The sequence below is a fragment of the Camponotus floridanus genome, unplaced genomic scaffold (assembly GCF_003227725.1).
Source record: "Camponotus floridanus strain SB8 unplaced genomic scaffold, Cflo_v7.5 scaffold3, whole genome shotgun sequence".
Lineage (NCBI taxonomy): Eukaryota > Metazoa > Arthropoda > Insecta > Hymenoptera > Formicidae > Camponotus > Camponotus floridanus.
In genome coordinates, this window is record NW_020229436.1 from 7,228,327 (window position 1) to 7,244,538 (window position 16,212).

General features: G+C 25.7%; 1 protein-coding gene across 1 annotated transcript; it reads left to right on the plus strand.

Annotated features, from left to right (window-relative positions):
* Positions 1-202: 202 nt before the first annotated feature.
* Positions 203-10,434, plus strand: LOC112638431 (aminopeptidase N-like). Its single transcript, XM_025410160.1, has 12 exons — positions 203-375; positions 1,445-1,937; positions 2,042-2,542; positions 2,610-2,796; positions 3,148-3,301; positions 4,481-4,562; positions 5,317-5,738; positions 7,481-7,758; positions 9,245-9,441; positions 9,624-9,959; positions 10,052-10,121; positions 10,269-10,434. Exons 2-12 carry the CDS (start codon positions 1,465-1,467, stop codon positions 10,389-10,391), a joined length of 2,823 nt encoding a protein of 940 aa, XP_025265945.1. The 5' UTR covers positions 203-375; positions 1,445-1,464; the 3' UTR covers positions 10,392-10,434.
* Positions 10,435-16,212: the final 5,778 nt, after the last annotated feature.

The following is a 16,212-nucleotide window of genomic DNA, read 5'->3' on the forward strand; positions in this document are numbered from 1 at the left end:
TGTGTGTGTGTGTGTATCTGTGTGTGAGAGGGAGAGAGGGAGATAAGGAGAGAAGTTTTTCTTTTATAATTTCTTTTTGAATTACATTGTTAATCAAAATTTGCCGCCCTTTATATTCTGCCGCCCATGTACATTGTACACTTCGCACACGCAGGTAAGACGGCTCTGCGTATAACCTTCTAAATATTCTTAGGTATGCCAACAGAGCCATCAGTTTATGGCAGTCTCTTCAAGAGATAAGTTCGCGATTGCTTTTCCTGTTAAATCTGGTATTAAACCTAGCTGATTGAACTAATTAGATAAAGCATTAAATATATAATAAAATATTTATCTTTCTTTCTTTAAATGTGCATACAAAATTGTGTAAAGTAACAGGTAACGCTTCTATTTTATAAAAGACATTTTCTTTAATTTTCAAATCGACTTCATTTTATTGTAAATATCATGTTTATCTTTTGCATACATTAGTGTTAATAGAAAAGAAAACATTTATTGTAATAGCATGTTTCGACATTTCATTTTGAAATATAGAAAATGTAAAATTTATAAGCTAAATTTCTTCTTTACATTATAAAATTATTGTGCCATTAATTTTATATTATTGCTATAAAATTATCTAAGCTATAAAATTATCTATCTTAAAAACGTAATATTACCTGTGTCTTGTTTTTAAAATATTATTTATAATGAAAATCTAGGCCCAGTCGGATATGTTAATTTAAATGTGTAAGGAACGAATAAATAACAAATAATAAATAAGTAACATTTTATGCAAAAAGATTTGTTATAAAAATATTAACATAATTGTTTTCAGAATTTTGTTCGAATGTTTGATACAAATCGCTATATTATCAAAATTTCAAATATTTGATGATATTTGATTTCCGTTCAGTGTTTATATGTTTTTAGTATATTTCTTACTTAAGAAACAGGTCGATCTTGAAAACAACATGTTAGTAAACATACAGTATATATCATAATATCGCGTTGTTCAGAATATACTTTCATTTCTCATACATTTTAATGCTTATATTATATACACATATATACATATATATATATATATATATATTTATATATATACACTGAATTATGTAATTGCACTAGAAGAAATGTTAAAGATAGCTAAATTAAGATTAAGAAAAGTTTTTTTTATTTTTATTGTGCTTGTCCTATTCGAATTATCTAAATATGTCCTTTTGTCTCCTAATATTTAAATCCGAGAAAAATATTTCATATGTCGTTTCAATAAATTTACATTTATCTTTTCTATTAATTTTTTTTATTTATTAAACCATATTATTTTAATTTCTTTTTAAATTAACCGTATTTTCTTATGAAACGTTAGTAAATTCTCTTTAACATTTTTTTAACACAAAAGTCGATTGAATCGCATACTCTTTGTAAGCAAACCTTGTTTTTAACGCAAGAACGTTTTTTATAGATATCCGAACGAAATTTAACATGACATTCTTAAAACTATTATTAAGTAGTAGTATAATATACATAACCATAATGGCAATAGCGTGTTGTATGGATGATGAAGAATCAAAAATCGAAGCAGTAATAATCAAATTAAGCAACATATCAGGTTATGTACTTCCGATACATTATAATATGAAGATAAAGTTAGACAATAATTATCTCCATAGCATATGCATAATCACTTTACGTATTTTTAATACAAAACGATACATAAGTTTTTATGTACCGGATACAACATATATAGTGTACTCAAATCTTACATTAAATCAAAATAATGATACGGTTTATGAAACAAATCACACAAATATTACTAAAAACAATATTGTCGTGCTCGATTTCGGTGATGTCTCGTTTCATGGAATATACGATTTGTATATAGAGTACATAATCTCAATTAATATCGTAAGAGAATCTTTCGGAACTCCATACATAAACGAAGATGAAGAAATAGAGTAAGTAGAAGAATATATGAAATATCAAAAACAAATTGTACATTCTACTCTTACAATTACCTAAAATTAGTCATTATCTAAAATATATCATTAAAATACGGTAGGTGGTTAATCGCAACAGGAATCCAGCGAAGAAACAGGTATCAAACGAAAAAACAGCAAATGTTTCCATATTGGGACAAGCCAGAATTAAGAATTACTTTTATTATTTCCATAATACATCATCCAAAATACGAAGCTTGGTCAAATATGCCGATACGAGATACTAAATTGACGGACGATAATATGATATGGACATATTTTAACGTCACTCCTTTAATCTCCATAGATAGAGTAGCATTTCTGATATCCAGTTTTCGTCACGTCATCCTCTCGGATAATGAAACAATTCGTTCGTCCATAACGTACAGACCACAATCGGAACCGCATTTAGAATTTGCGAAAACTGTTATTTCTTTCACCAATGTATACATGCATAGAAGGAATATTTGGAACAAAGAACTTGCGTCGCTAACCTCTGTTTCATTTGAGAACAAAATAGATCATGTCGTAATTCCGGATTTACAAAATGAAATTGAACAGACTTTTGGTTTCATTTTTTATCGGTAATATATATAATTAAAAATATAAATATATTTTAAAAATTGTTTTAATTACATATTAAATTTTTAGAGAAGCAGACATCACTTATAATGAAGAATTAGATCCTGTCGCATACAAAACGATAATTGCGCACTTAATTGCACGTGGGATGGTGCAAAAATATAGAGGAAATCTGTTCAGACCAACTTACTTATGGCCTCATACATTGTTAAACGAAGGATTTAATATATTTTATTCAGCACAAATGATCGAAAAGGTTATTTTGTTAATAATGTTATTATTATTTGAATACGCAGTCAAATGATTAACCGTTTAGCAATGCAGATAATTGTTAAATATTCGTGCAAATATTGTGTTTTATTTCTTAATTATAAGTAATAATAAGAATCCAAGTCTCTAAAATTTCAAAAATCCAATGAAAGAAATTTAATAAGAACTAAGTATGTATATGTTTTTGTATTATAATTATCGCAGAAAAATTTACATACACAAACACACAAATTTTATTCTTAACAATGGCATATAACAAGCTAATTTTAATACGCACCAAAAACTTTTTCTTAATGATTATTTTTGATAAATTATGATTATATCGAATTGATTTTAGGCTCTGCCAGATTCCCGAATGATGGATTTGTTTGTAGTTCAAGTTCAACATGAATTACTCTATCTAAATACTTATGTTGTTATAAATTCTACTGTAGAAAATAATATAGGCTATCCTGAAAATTATATACAATCTTCTCTTTCTCATTTCAAAGGTATGCGTATAACATTGCATAATTAAACAATTAAATAATTAAATAATAAATTAAACAATTAAATAAATTTTCGAATGTTAATTTCATAAGAAATGAGAAAAGTCATTTATAAACAAAAAACCTCGTAAGAATTTTATGGAAGATGAATTCTAAAGTTTGGTGAAATTTGCACAAACTCTGGAAATAAATAATTTGTGGTCAATCAAAAGTCACATTAATTGCAATATCGTTTGCTAGTGCCATTTTGTCGCTACAAATGTTCAAATGTCGAAATAAGGCGTTATTTCATTACTACTGAGGAAAAATAAATAATGTACTGTATTATTGAGTAGAATCACACACAGTTGTTTACTTTTATATTATTATATAGATATTATTATATTTACGTGGAAAATATATACATAAATGTATATATAATAGGATGTCCATAAATATCCCATCTACTATATTTTAGAAAGGGTTCAAATATTACGAAAAATCAAGAAAAGATGTTTAATTATTTTGAGAGGCTAGTCTTTAAAACATTTAGAGAAATTGTATCTCTCTCTTATCCGAAGAGGGATATTTAGGGAAAACCTATATAATAATTATACTTTTAACTAATTATATTTTATCAAATATCAACTAGCATGTTGGCGACGGCAGCGGTGATGCTACACATTTTTTCCATGTAAATATATTATTATAATGTATAAATAAAAATGATCAACTGTGTATAACATTCTAATATATTATTTACTTTATTTAATATATTATTTACTTTGCCTTAATAATATTGAAATAACGTCTTATTTCGATATTTTAATACTTGTAGTTTTATTTTTGGATAATTTTATAATGTATAATTTTTTTTTAAATCATAACTATACATGTTTCTCTAAGATTTCAAAAAATCATAATAAAATATAAAATTAACTAATTCCTTATAATTGTCTATTTAATATATAATTTATTACTTTTAACAAATTTTTTCTTAATTACTATTTATCTATTATTACAAATTGTTTTGTTAAAATATATTTAACAATTTTTTATAGCTGCTTACTTTGATTTAATTGCACAAATTTTGTATGTGATTTATTTAGTTTTATTAGTTACAAATATATTCACAAACTTTTATTGCACATTTTAGTAGAGGGATTTTAAATATATTAAATTTTTTTCTTTTAAACGTTATAGGATCTATTATATGGCGCATCTTAGAACGAATATTACCACTTCGTATATTTTCAAAGGGATTGGCGAAATATTTTAATAATCAGTAAGTATAATGTATTTTAATGTAATAATATACATCATAGAGGATAAAGAAAAAAAATCAAAATATAAAATAAATTTAATAATATATTTCCAGTTTTTTAATATTTAAAAGACATAGATATTTAAAAGCTTAAATTTATACTGCTATTTTATACGAGTATTTATGAATTTTTGTTAAGATTGAATTTTAATTTTTTTCTTAATAAATATATAATAGGTATTCATATTATCTAAATAACAAATAATTCAAATGGAATGATTTTGAGAATCTAGTTTTACAAACATAGAATATAAACACTTTTTGTAATATAAAAATTAAAATTATTATGTATTCAGTCACGACAAATGCTAACATAATTACTAATGGATATATATATATATATATAGTTTTTAAATATCTATGTCTTTTAAATATTAAGAAGCTGGAAATATATTATTAAATTTATTTTATTAACGTACCTATATTTTGATTTTTTCTGTATTATTGTAATGTCACGTCGACATAAACTTATTTTGGATGTACACTATGACATAATTAAACTTTTATAATATACTTATTTTCTCGCTCTACAAGCCCTTTATAACTAATTGTAATTTTATATAATGAATAAATAATAAGAAAAAAGATCATAATTTACACACACACACACACACACACACACACGTGTGTGTATGTAAATTATGACCTTTTTTCTTATTATTTATTTATCATTTTTAATATAGTGTTAAAATTATTATAATTTTAAATCTTATAGACTTAGTAAGCCTGAAGCAAAAACTGCCAATTATTTATGGAACGCAATGAGATCCGAGATGTTTGAATTGGATTATATGTATGATTTTAAAATAAAAGATGCGATAAATTCGTGGATTATGCAGAAATATCCTTCCATATTGAAGGTGACGCGAAATTATTCTACTAATGTTGTAAGTGTATCGGTAGAATTTCGCAACAAGTTAGATGAGGAAGAATATTATATTCCTGTTAGTTATACTACGGAGTCGAATCCCAATTTTATCATAACTTGGACGAATATTTCGGTAACACCATGGATTTCAAAAATTGACATTAATAAGAATAATTCTCATAATAACTTTATTTGGCTACATTACATTACAGAAACTGAACTCTTTCTTGAGAAAAATCAATGGATTATTTTCAATTTACAACAAGCTGGTGAATATTGAAAAATAAATTTACATCTAAATTTACATATTGAATATTAAATTTATATTATATATTATATAATAATAAATTTACAATTATATTATATATAATTTCAAGTATACATATTTCAATATATAAATACATATGTTTGTATAATTATATATATTATGTTTGTAGTCGAAGCCATTTTATGTTTGCACTAAATTGCATATTCAAATTCTCAGAATTGATCAATTATTATACATACATATATACATATATGTGTATATATATATATATATATACATATATATATATATATATATATATATAAACACAGGGTATTAATGAATATCTGTTACAAATTTGTAGGGTATGCAGAGAGTTTAAGTAAATTAACTTTTAATAAGAAACTCATTTCCAAAAACATACCGTTTGCGAGCTGCAAACTGGAACTATATATTGGTATATTCACTATTAAGAATAATGGAACTATGTTCAGTATTAAGAATAATTCTCATAATAACTTTTTTTGTTTACATTACACTACAAAAATGTTTAGCAATGTTAAACCAAATGACTACAATAATTGCTCATAATGACGATCATTAACTTCGATGCAAGAATTGCACCTGCGAAGCATGTTCTGGTACACTCTTTTTAAAATGTTAGACGTCATTTGAATTTCTTGTTGTCATTACGAGCAATTAATGTAGCCATCTGTTTTGACATTGCTAAACATTTTTGTAATGTAATGTAAATAAATAAAGATATTATGAGAATTATTCCTAATACTTATCTTCCTAATACTAACAGTTCCAGTCTGTATCTCGCAAACGGTGCGTTTCAGGACATGAGTTCCTTATTAAAAATTAACCTTCTTTGAACATTTTACATACCGTAGAAGTTTGTAACAGGCATTCATATACATATATGTGCATATATATATATATATATATATATATACACACACACACTCACACACACACACACACACACACACACACACACACACACACACACACACACACACACACACACACACACACACACACACACACACACATGTATATGTGTATATAATATACCATATATATTATATGTATATATATATATATATATATATATTTATATATACAGCAAGCATCTTTTATTATATCTTATATCATATATATGAGTTTTAATACATTTTATGACTATTTTTAATTAAAATTTATGTTATATATATATATATATATATATATATACACACACATGTATATATGTATATAATATACCATATACATTATATGTATATATTTATATATATATGTATATATATATATATATATATATTTATATATACAGCAAGCATCTTTTATTATATATTATATTATATATATGAGTTTTAATACATATATGTATATATGTATACATATAATATATATATATATATATATATATATATAACATAAATTTTAATTAAAAATAGTCATAAAATGTATTAGAACTCATATATATGATATAAGATATAATAAAAGATATTGCAAGAATAATGAAATTTTAATGACATATTTGAAATTTTTATTGTTTGCTGTAATTTGTAGAATTGCTGATACAGCCTTCATGTTAAATAATAAAAACAGGAGATACAAACTTCTCTAATAATAATAATAATATATTTATTGTATAATAATATGGAAATATGTTTAACATCTCGAAATGTGTTTATAATTAATATATATTATTTGGAAGTATTTAATAATCAACAAAAATAATTTATTTTATTATAGGATATTATCGCGTCCATTACGATACTGCGAATTGGCGAAAAATTGCACAATACTTAAATTCTGAAAAATATAGTAATATACATGTTCTCAATCGAGCGCAAATCATTAATGATGCGTTTCATTTTGCGATAGAGAAGAAACTTGAATTCTCCATATTTTGGGAACTCGTTTCTTATTTGGCACAGGAAACAGATTATATAGCATGGTATCCTATGTTGAAAGCATTTGAAATTATGTCGAATATCTTCCCATTCTTGGATTTTCATTTTGAATTTAAGGTATATATATATATATATATATACATATATATATATATATATATATATATATATGAAATATATAACACAAATATGTAACATAAGCGCTTTTTAAAGTTAAATTTCTGAATTTTGTAACAAAAATAATTAAATATTAATGTATAATTAATTTTTTTTGTTTAATTCACTACATATATCTATTTTTAAAGGAATTATTATGATATGAAATCGTTGTATTATAAAATAGATAATTGGTGTAATGGATAATTTTTTTTATAAAACAATTTTATTATATATATATATATATATATATATATTTATATATATAATTAAATAATATATATATATATATAATTAAATATATAATATAATTAAATATAATTAAATAATATATATATAATTAAATATATATATATATATATATATATATATATTTAATTATTTTTGTTCCAAAATTCAGAAATTTAACTTTAAAAAGCGCTTATGTTACATATTTGTGTTATATATCTTTTCTTTACATTTAATACAATTACATAAATTTTGAATATTTCAAGTTATTTTTCTTTAATAATAATACATTAGTATTTACGTGATAATTGATGATCAATTGTGTAAATAATTTTTAATATGTTTTAGGAAATTATAGAACACAGTATATGACAAAATTATTTTTCTTATATTAATTTTCTTACGTAGCATTTGAATATTTACGATGTTAAAAATATACAATACATATACGATACATTTTGTAAAGAAATTGACTTATATAATTTTACAATAATTTTTTTTACATTATACAACACATAATAGTTTAATATACATATAATAATCCACTTGTATATACTTGTTTAATAATAAAAGAAATTGATATTTAAAGTTTAAAATATTTACAATCTATATTTGATATGCCACATATTTAAATTAAGGAAACATATTAAAGTCGATTCATCAATCGATACATCAATATGCACAGACTTAAATATATATACAGAGTGTCTCGTAAATTTTGATCGCGCGTACCTCGACTCTTGTTTCTTCATGACTATGCGACACTCGCCGCTGACACACCTACCGCGCATATCTTACAATCTAGCCTCGCGAAACGCGCGTTTATTCTCATTTTTAATTAATATTTCAATAAATCATTGCGAAAATTGTAAAATGGTAAAGGACCTTTGTGTTGAGTTTTTTGCGTTTTATCCACTCACGTGCGTTAGCACAAACTTATGAAACACTTTGTATATGGATATATATATGTGTTAAAAATTCATTAGATGATATAAAATCCATACCTATATAGATAATAAAATACATACACAATTATTCACACACAAATAACAAATTCTAATAAATCTGGTTATTATAGTATTGATGCTATAAAGTCACATAAATATTAAAGACGCATATAAACAAAATTATCTAGGAATAATGTTTATTTGCGCGTACATTATATGTGTTCTTGTGAATAATAAATAAACTAAATATAATAATATTTATCAATTTTTAGGGCGTGCTAAAGTTTGATTTTATGCAGAATATTACATCTAAATACGGGAATTTAGATGACGAAAATAACGTCAACGATTATACTAAATGTTTGAAACAAGAACTTGCAAAGTGGGAATGTATTATAAATGAAAAGCCTTGCGAAGAGAAATCTAAGAGACATTTGAAATGGCATCTAGCAAATCCTGAAGAAAACAAGTAATTCTTTTCATAATATTCAAAATATTCGATTCTTTTTATAAGAACATTTTTTAAATTCTCCATATGATTGGGAAATTAGTTATCACTTATATCAAAAAATTATTTATAAAACACTAAAGAAACTATTAACACAATTTCGTTACAAGATTTTTACTTCTTTTTTGGACTATCTTCTGTAGACTTTTGCCTGGCTGGAAGAGGTGGACATATTGTAATGGTTTGAAAACGGCAGATCATTATACATGGAATAAAGTTTTTACTAATTGCATGGAAGCAAATGATACAATTTTAGAATGTCTGGCTTACAGTAAAAATTTTGAAATTATAATCAATTATTTAGAAATAAAAATATCAGAAATTGTATTTAAACCTTCGTGTAATGTATCTTACCTTCCGTTTGAATCGATAGAGCGAACTTATGACTTAACTGCTAATATTTTCCTTTCTATTCTTGAGAGAAATACTAAGTACATGCTTACAAGTTTATTAATTAATTACGAAACAATAAGACACAGGTGACGATATTATTTAATCAAGATATGCTACACATAGATGTGAAGATTTATTGTACAAATTAATTATGATATTGTATTAATATTCTTTATAGGAGGGTCAGTGATATTGTAACATTAATTGTTATAATTAACAATGTGTATGCTAAGGAACAGTTGGGCGAGGTAAATTTTAAATAAATCAAATTTCTATTTTATATAATATTTTTCTATAATTCTGTTCATAATGATACTCTGTATTTTTCTGTGATAGTGCAATTATTAAATCCGAAATCATTTATTGATAACAATTATTAAAATAATCCATTTCAGATAAAGAAATTTGTAAAAAAGAAACTGGAAAATTCAATCATTCCTAATGCTGAATACAAGCTAGAAACACGCTTGTCGGAGATCGAGAAACAGATAAAATATTTTCGGTCTTTATTCACATAATTGAACAACTAGATTTCTGAGATACTGAGTGTTTAGGCATTATAAATACAACATAAATGATTGTGATAATATTTATAAATGTATATACTTAATTATTCACTAATGTCATATAAAAGATAATAATTTATTTAATAAATGTCTTTATTCACATATAATAAATGTCTTTATTCACATATTCACGGTCTTTATTCACATAATTGAATAACTAGATTTCTAAGATATTGAGTGTTTAGGCATTATAAATACAACATAAATGATTGTGATAATATTTATAAATGTATATACTTAATTATTCACTAATGTCATATAAAAGATAATAATTTAGTTTAATTATTTAATTAAATATTAATTGTATTTAACCAATATAATATTAATTATACAATATAATATTAAAAATATTGTATAAAAATATTGTATTATATAATATTTTATAAAAATATTATATTATATTACAATATAATTCATATTATGAATATTTTTAATATTATATTATATTACATGTTATATTGTATTACTTTTCTGTATTACAAATTTAATACATAGATGTTGATTATATAATTACGTGTGTTTATTTTACACAGTTACATGAATATACAAAGTATTTCTGGTATCTTGCAATAAAGTAAAACCATGAGTAGATCTCACTAAACTAAACTAAAAAATCCTATATCATTTTGCAAGAAACCACATTGCTTTATTAGCAGCTTTATTACATAGTAAGATTAGATAAAAATATTTAAACTCTCGTGTGCATTCTTTTTTATCTCAGAATATATATTAAAAAATATAAAATTTTGAAATATCATTGAAATATAAAAAAGTAAAAAATTTTAATTTCTGTTTCTTTTCCTTGCTTTCGCTTTCCCTTTTTTTACAAGTTTCCGTATTGTAATAAATTAATAATCACGAATATGTTCTTATGCGAATCGTTATCCGTAACAATGTATTATTGTGTTTTATATTTGGACTAAGTTTTGCGATACTACAAAAACACATGCAAATTATCACGTTGAACACGTTAAATTATTTATTTATATTGCGCACTAATAGATTAATCATATTATAATCGTTGCAAATCTTTTCTTAAATATTTTCTTAAATATTTAAGTCGAACTTATTTAACTTGTAAAACATGCATAAAAATATGCTGATCAAAATGGAAACAATATTAAAGAATTAAAATCTCGAATTTGAAAAAATATGTAAGCTTATAAAGCTATCACGTATATAAACATGTTATTGAAGAAATGTCAATAGTGATCAATCTAAAAATGGTACCAAAAATATCTCTTCCTTGAAAAAAAATTACTTGAAAAAAAATACTTACACTTGTATTGCGCTTATATTGTAGTTACATTTTCCGCAATGCGGAAATCTCACGTACTCTCGAGACTACTCGACCGAATCAATACTCTAGTATCAATTTTCCATTTGCACTAATATCGATGGTATACGCTGCTATCAGTATTTGAGTTCACGAAGTCAAATCTTCGCGGATAATCCTAATCGTCAAAACGATGCAACGTTTTATCTGTTAATCCCGCACTGGACGCCTACGATGATCGAATCAGATTGATGTCGTTTAAAATTTATATCTGGCCATGAAAAAGATTTTATATCGGATCGCGAGAAAGAGGGAGAAGCGAGTTCGAAGGAGTATACATTGTGTATGCGTTTAAAATAGGATTTTTAAACGCATTTTTAAAAGTCTCAATAAAAATCGAATCAGCTGATATAAAATCTGATTCTCTTATTTACTTATTTTAATTATAAAGATAATGGAAATATCAATAAATTAAACAAAAATTAAATTTTACATTCATTTTAAAATCTTGAGATTCTTAATATATCGCATTCTTTCCTTACTTTATACTTTGATATTATTTTATCATATATTTAAATTATTGTAATATATTTTTTTATGTAATTTTTATAATTATTATATATTTAAGAAAATAAAGCGAGAATAATTTGCTTTAATTTAAGACATTGCGATTGAAAACAGGTGAATATCAAGATTAAAAATTCTTCTGGAATTTTCTCAATTTTCAAACATAGACAGTTACACGGTTCAGTATTGTGCATTATTAAATTGGAAAATGCAATCAAGCTCTTTAGCAATACCGTATATTTACTGCACAATGTAAAACACTAAAAATCATAAAGCGGCTGGGTTTGCTGCTAATTGTAATTTTTTTTATATATGTATTTTTGTAATTTTTTTTATATGTATTTTTTTAATATATATATATATATATTTCTCTTCTCTAATTGAAGATTATCTTATCTTCTTATCTTCTTGTGTAATTTGTATTATCAAATTTCTTCAAAGATATTACGCATTTTCTTTTGTATCTTGTATAATAATTATCGTACACATGTATACTTGGTATTAATGAGATTGTATATTCGAATTTAATTATTCGAATTAAATTATATGCTTATATACATTTTATTAAAAATAAACTATATAGTATATACAGAATGTCAATGCAATTTCCCGCCAAAAAAAATAAACATAAGTAGATCTCGATAAACTAACTAAACAGTCATGTATCATTTTGAAAATTACTACGTAAAATTTTGAGATATTAATTAAAGAAAATCGATCAATACATGCAAGTATAAGCGCGATTATAGTTCTTTAATGAATTTTCTCTCGCAAATGGTTTTCTAGAAAAATTGTCTTTAAAAGTTTTTCAAATAAAACTTTATACGAAAACGGAATACAAAAACGAGTATATGGGAGCCAGGGAACAAAAATAACAGTGTCATGAAAGTAACAAGTATCTTATTAAACTACTGTGACGTTCTGGTAACGTCAATCTGTTGGTTCCGTGAGGCAGGCTTTTCCAACAGTTTTCCGAGTTCGACAGAACGTCTTAGTTGTGGGTTCTTTTTCTTGCGGTTAAGGGGGTAAAACCCCAGGATAATTAACTGCTTTGAATTGGGTTTTCTTTATTGATGATGATTAAAGAAATATATTTTGTTTAAAATTTAAACACTTTATTCTGACTTGAATTGCTCTAACAGTTTACAGTACGAATAAGAATCTGAGTGGGTTTAAGTCCAGAGTGAATCTGAACTGACTGACTGACTGATCTAAAACTGATCAAGAATGAGGTTGAACAAAGCTCTTGTTCCGTTGTTGGAAGAGTTTTTATACTCTTTTAAAATTGAATAGTAGGGGTAATTTATGAGGGAGTTTTAAGAACAAATTCTTTAGCTATGAAATGGATTTTTGCGAACTTCTTGGGTGGTCCTTAAGAGAAAGTTTTTCTAAGAATACATATTAGTTGGTTCTCTGAATGCATTGCTTGCAAGGTCGTGTCTTACATAAATTACGATAAATGACCCTTTCAAAGAATTACAATAACTATTTGATTATTTAAAATATTGGTCATTTATCATGATTTTTACATAAATAGATTCTCTCTAATCTTTGGACATGTTTTACAATATATTTATATAAAAGAAGCTTATATTTAAAAGGACTTCCTTATATCGGTTCTTGTCTTTCCTAAGTATTACACATAAGTCTATCTCGCTCGTATAGATGATTCATATACATATATATATATAGATATATATATATCTCTCTCTCAGATTAGTATTTTATTATAGGTGACGTATAAGCGTGTCTTTCTTAGTTTCATGTTAGTTTGTGCTTGTAGCTTATTGGATGGAGGATAGTGAAAAAAAAGGAAAAAATTTCTCCTAGATCTAGGGATCTATGGATCGCCGGACGTGACATCTCCCCCGTTGGAGAAATTCGGTCCCCGAATTTAAAATGTTATATCTTATGCTTTTGAATAATGAATGGTTCATTGATTAGAAAAATTTCTTATTAATGTAAGATGTATATGTTATATCGGGAAAAGAGATCAGGAAAAGAGTTGGTAATAAGAGTAATAATAATAATTGTTAATTAATATGAATAATGCATTTATTTGAGTTATATTTATATGATGCTTCTTGTTAAATATAGGAGTCGGAGGTATGTTAAATCTTGAATGCTCAATATTATTTTTATTTTTCTGTTCCTTTTTTTTTTTTCTTTTTGACTATTCTAAAAGGAAATATAATATATCTTAAAAATTTTTCTTTGTTCCTTATTTTATTTTATTTATATTTTTTTTTAAACGGATGAGAGAGATATATAATAATTGTAAATTTATTACTATATAATTTTTCTAAAGCAAAAGTTAAAACTCTTTATTCCTGAATTATGATTATTCATTTCGCAAATACATTTATTGAATTCAGCGCAATATTATTTATTAAAAGTTTTATACCTATTGTTTCTTCTTATATATTTTTTATTACGTTTGGAGTGTTCATATATAGTTATATCGTAGTCGCAAGGTAATAAAAGTGTATAGAGTATATCATATGTGTAGAATATGTAGAATACATAATAATAAGACATACAAAGAATATATAAAATATGTAGTATATATGTAGTATATAAAGTATATGGGTATATATATTATATGTGTAATTATGGGAAAATTGTTACATCGCACAAAATTTGTGTTATTAAATGATTTACACGATGGATATTGTCCATGATATGTTGTCTGCAATGGAAATAATCGATGGCTCTACGAGTGCGGAGTAATAAATTATAACATCGCCCACAGTGTAATGTCGTATTTTGAAAGTGTCGAGAAATTATATGTAAATGTCGCCAAACTGGTGATACTTGTCGTTCGCAAAAGATATGTTCAGCTGTAGCACAACTATCACAATAGATTGTGGTTGCACTCACTTGAATATACCACGCGGATTGACAAATAAAATGATACGCTTGTGCCACGTCTGGATTTAAATAATCTCGATAATATGGAGGAGGTCGCACACTTCATAAGGGCGTTACAGGGGGTGAACCTTGGGGAATTGGTGCTGCTATGCCTACGTTACTGTGCTGGTGTGTCCCCGGAATTTGTGATTCAGGCGCGGATACTGTTGATGGGGTTGATGCTGCTGGCGGTGATGGAAATTGTGAAGCGACTGTGCGGGTTGATTCACTTGCAGTTGTTAGTGGATCACCCGTTATATTGGTTGTTGCCGTTGTTGTTGTTGGCGTGCCAAATGTGTCGTAGGATGATGTGATCCGTGTATTGTTATCGCGTAGTCTCTGTTGCTCGTATGCCACGAGATCATCTAATATTTCTCTGATATCGTCCGGCGCAGGCACGGGATGAAGAGTTGGCCTTGGACAATCGTAGATAGGTTCTCTTTGCTTGAATGATTGCTCGGATCTATTGTAGACTTCGGGATCCGTTGGCTCTGTGGTGTCTAAATCTGAATTCATGAGGGATATCTTAATATAGGAGATATTAAAGATATTCCATCATAAATATCTTCTGCCGTATCCATTGAGGCTTGTATGAGTCGTACAAGTCTCTGTCGTGATTGAAATTCACCCATATGAATTATTTTAAATTCTTACTGTTGTCTATGGAACTACTTTCGTAGATGCTGACCGTATTTGACTGAACGTGGGGCAGGTCTTCGCTAGTATTTATAGGGTGCATATCTCTTTGTCGTAGATTCCTCATGGGTGAGCTATTCCCTTGTCTTTTGCACAACTGTTCTGTGATACGCGTGCACCAAGGACTTACTAGGAAGAAATAAGCGATAATAAAGAAAGTACTAAGAAGTCCAGTAGCATAAAATAAAGTATAATGAACAATAGTTCTCCATCGTTGCGTTTTTCTAATTTTTATTTGTTCAGCTTCCTTAATGATGTCGTTGAATGTTGCTTCTATTTGACTATGATTAAATTGCCATAATTCATGTGCAGCTTCTTTCAATT